Below are 3041 nucleotides of genomic sequence, written 5' to 3'. Positions count from 1 at the left end.
CGGGCATGTCCAGTGGCTGACCCTGTGGCCCCACAGCCACATATGCTCCCAGGGAGCGGGAGGGAGGAGCAGCAGTTTGTCACTACTAATGTCTTACCCTGCTCCTCATCCACAGGAGAAGTGCCATCAGTACTGGCCCGCAGAGCGCTCTGCCCGGTACCAGTACTTTGTGGTGGACCCCATGGCAGAGTACAACATGCCACAGTACATCCTCCGGGAGTTCAAGGTGACAGATGCCAGGGTGAGTGCAACTGCTGGCTCCCCAGCTCCGCTGCCTCTGCCCTGCCCAGGCCAGCAAAGGGAGTGTGCAGCTGCTCATCGAGGAACAGGAAAGCCAGTGCTGCCTTGCAGTGCAGGCAGGTGGCTACTGCCCACCACCTGCTGCTCCTCTTACCACAGGTTCCTGTCTTGCCAGCTGTGTCAGCCCTGGTGAGCAGCTCAGGGATCCCTGTCTGCACCAGACCCTGCCTTGCCAGTGCTGCACACTTGGGCAGGCATTTAACACAGATCCCCCTGCACCTGGAGTCTCTGTGTGCAGCATCTGACTGGGTGCAGGACCCCTGTGTGACAGTAAATGTGATCCTGGGGTGGAGCTGGGCCCAAACAGGACCAAGGCACTGACCCAACAGACCCTGCAGGGGCCTAAAGCCCTGCTCAGCTCAGCTGCCCTGGGGTGAGCATGGCAGGACAGAGGCAGGTCCCAAACATGCAGTGAAAGGTCTGCCTGGGCTCATCCATGGCCTGTGCTCCCTCTCACCTGGCCCGGGTCTGAAAGCAGGTCAACATCACCAGTGCTGAGGGGAGCCCACAGTTTAGATCTAACACCCCTATCCCCGCAGGACGGCCAGTCACGGACCATCCGCCAGTTCCAGTTCACAGACTGGCCTGAGCAGGGAGTGCCAAAGACGGGAGAGGGCTTCATCGACTTCATTGGGCAAGTGCACAAGACCAAGGAGCAGTTTGGGCAGGATGGGCCCATCACAGTGCACTGCAGGTGAGTGGGGACTGTGGCCTCTGCCCACCAAGCAGGTCCCTGTGCTCCCTGAGCTGGGGACAGTCGCACCATTCCTAGGAGCTCTGCAGAGCCTTCCTGGGGCTGGCAGGACTTTTAATGGCACCTCTTGCTCCCTGTGCAGCGCTGGGGTTGGGCGCACAGGCGTGTTCATCACACTCAGCATCGTGCTGGAGAGGATGCGCTATGAGGGGGTGGTGGACATGTTCCAGACGGTGAAGACCTTGCGGACGCAGCGGCCAGCCATGGTGCAGACAGAGGTGAGTGTCCCTCCTCTCCAGGGTGGTGGGGATCTGTGGGAGAAGGAACAGGAGCTGATGTTTCTGTATGTTGCAGCTTACTGCCCATTGTCCTTGTGTCTCCACTTCTCATGTTTTCCCCCCTTGCTGCCTTGCAGGACCAGTACCAGCTGTGCTACAGAGCCGCACTGGAGTATCTCGGCAGCTTTGACCACTATGCAACGTAACTAGTGCTTTCCTCCAGTCGCGGTGGGGATGTCTAGGAGTGGAGACGGGTCCCTCTGAGCCAGAGCCGCCCATTCCTCAGTCCTTCTGTACAGGTGGAGGTGCTGCCCAGGCAGCAGACCTCCACACCTACCAGTTTTGACCACGGCATTTAGGAACTTCGCCCCAGCGCCAAATGAGGGAATCCGACTCCAAAAGCATTTCCAGTCTCTGGCTGAATTTCTGCTCATGTGCATCTCTCACCCTCTCTCACGCCGACTGCATTTCACAGCGAGGCTTTAGGTGGGTGGAGTGGGATCTTTTTTTTAAACATGTAAAATAGTTACTAGTGGTTTTTATAATCTCCTCTCTCTTTATTTTTTATTTTTTGCAAGTCTTAAATGTTTTGCCCAGGCAGAACTGGACCCACCAAACCTTTGGGAGTTGGGTTTCTTTTTTTTAATTTCCTTTTGCTTTTACATTTTTTACTGCCCTGTGTTTATTTCAGCCCAGTCACTGCTGGTTCTGCCCATTTTAGTGCAGCTTCCTTGGTAATTCGCAGCAGCTGGCTTGTGGTTCCTGCCCGGCTCCATTCCCCATAGGCTGCTTTTTAATCCTCTGTAGAATATGAAATTTCATGGAACTGGACCTAAGCTATCAATTATTTTTTTAGTCTTCCCCCGTCATTATTTCCTGAGTAGGTTTGGGTTTGTGAGGGCATGTGGGGTCGCCGGAGAAGCAGTCCCCTCTGTCAGCTGGAAACCGTTCAGTCCTATTACAATACGTGTTCAACCAATCCAGTGACCGTGTGTATTGGCAGATCCTGATATGACGTGAGTTGTCGTCGCCTTGTTTGTGAGAGACCCGATATCCCGGGCTCCAGGCATTGGAACCTCTTTTTGTGTGTCTTGCTGGGAAGGGGGCAGGAGAAGCAAGTGGGTCCCAGACTTCCCCAGGGAGTGAGTGGAAAGAGCGAGACACAGCCCTTTGTGTTAATCCCGTGGTTCTGTGCGTGCAAGCGCCGTTCTGTCACCTCTCACCCGTGAAGTGCACCAGAGCATTTACAAAGGCAGGGAGCACAAGCCCAGCCGACCCAGGGCAGAGCCGGGACGGCTCTCTCTGGAAGCAGGGTACTGCAGGGAAGGGGAGGGGAGTACACATGGCTTCAGAGGTTGGGTGTATCTATAATTTCTGCTATCCTGCAAATGTTAAGAGTCACTAGAATATTGTACTTTCCGCTACTTCAGGACGTTCTAATGAACCAATGTGGCAAGACTACTGGACTTAATTTAATGGTACTATATATTAATACTCCTTATTATATCACGCTTGCACTAAAGACAGGGAGTGAGCAGCCCTCTTTTGAGTGCATTGAGTTATGAATAAAGGTGGTGGAAGGGTATCTAATTGTATTATCACATGTATTCCGAATGTTAAGAATCCAAGCTACGTTGAAATCAGCAATCCAGGGTTGGTAATGTTGGAGGACACATTCATTTTTACCTTGTGGATGCATAGTGCTGTAGGGGTCACTGTTGTATACAGTCTGTTTTCTATTTGTTAATAAAAAAAAATCTACAGCATCA

The 3041-nt window shown here is 53.1% G+C and overlaps 1 protein-coding gene across 1 annotated transcript in view; it reads left to right on the top strand.

The window, feature by feature from the left end:
* The window catches only part of PTPRF (protein tyrosine phosphatase, receptor type, F), a 289331-nt gene extending 287507 nt beyond the window's left edge, over window positions 1–1824 (top strand). The window contains exons 33-36 of the mRNA XM_009077131.1: window positions 116–241; window positions 840–994; window positions 1137–1272; window positions 1410–1824. Coding sequence (XP_009075379.1) covers window positions 116–241; window positions 840–994; window positions 1137–1272; window positions 1410–1478 — 486 coding nt within the window. The 3' untranslated portion in view covers window positions 1479–1824. The remainder of the gene's footprint in view (window positions 1–115; window positions 242–839; window positions 995–1136; window positions 1273–1409) is intronic.
* Window positions 1825–3041: the final 1217 nt, after the last annotated feature.

Source organism: Acanthisitta chloris, unplaced genomic scaffold (assembly GCF_000695815.1).
Source record: "Acanthisitta chloris isolate BGI_N310 unplaced genomic scaffold, ASM69581v1 scaffold18366, whole genome shotgun sequence".
Lineage (NCBI taxonomy): Eukaryota > Metazoa > Chordata > Aves > Passeriformes > Acanthisittidae > Acanthisitta > Acanthisitta chloris.
The sequence above is the reverse complement of the archived record's forward strand: the minus strand, read 5'-3'. Positions and strand labels throughout refer to the sequence as shown.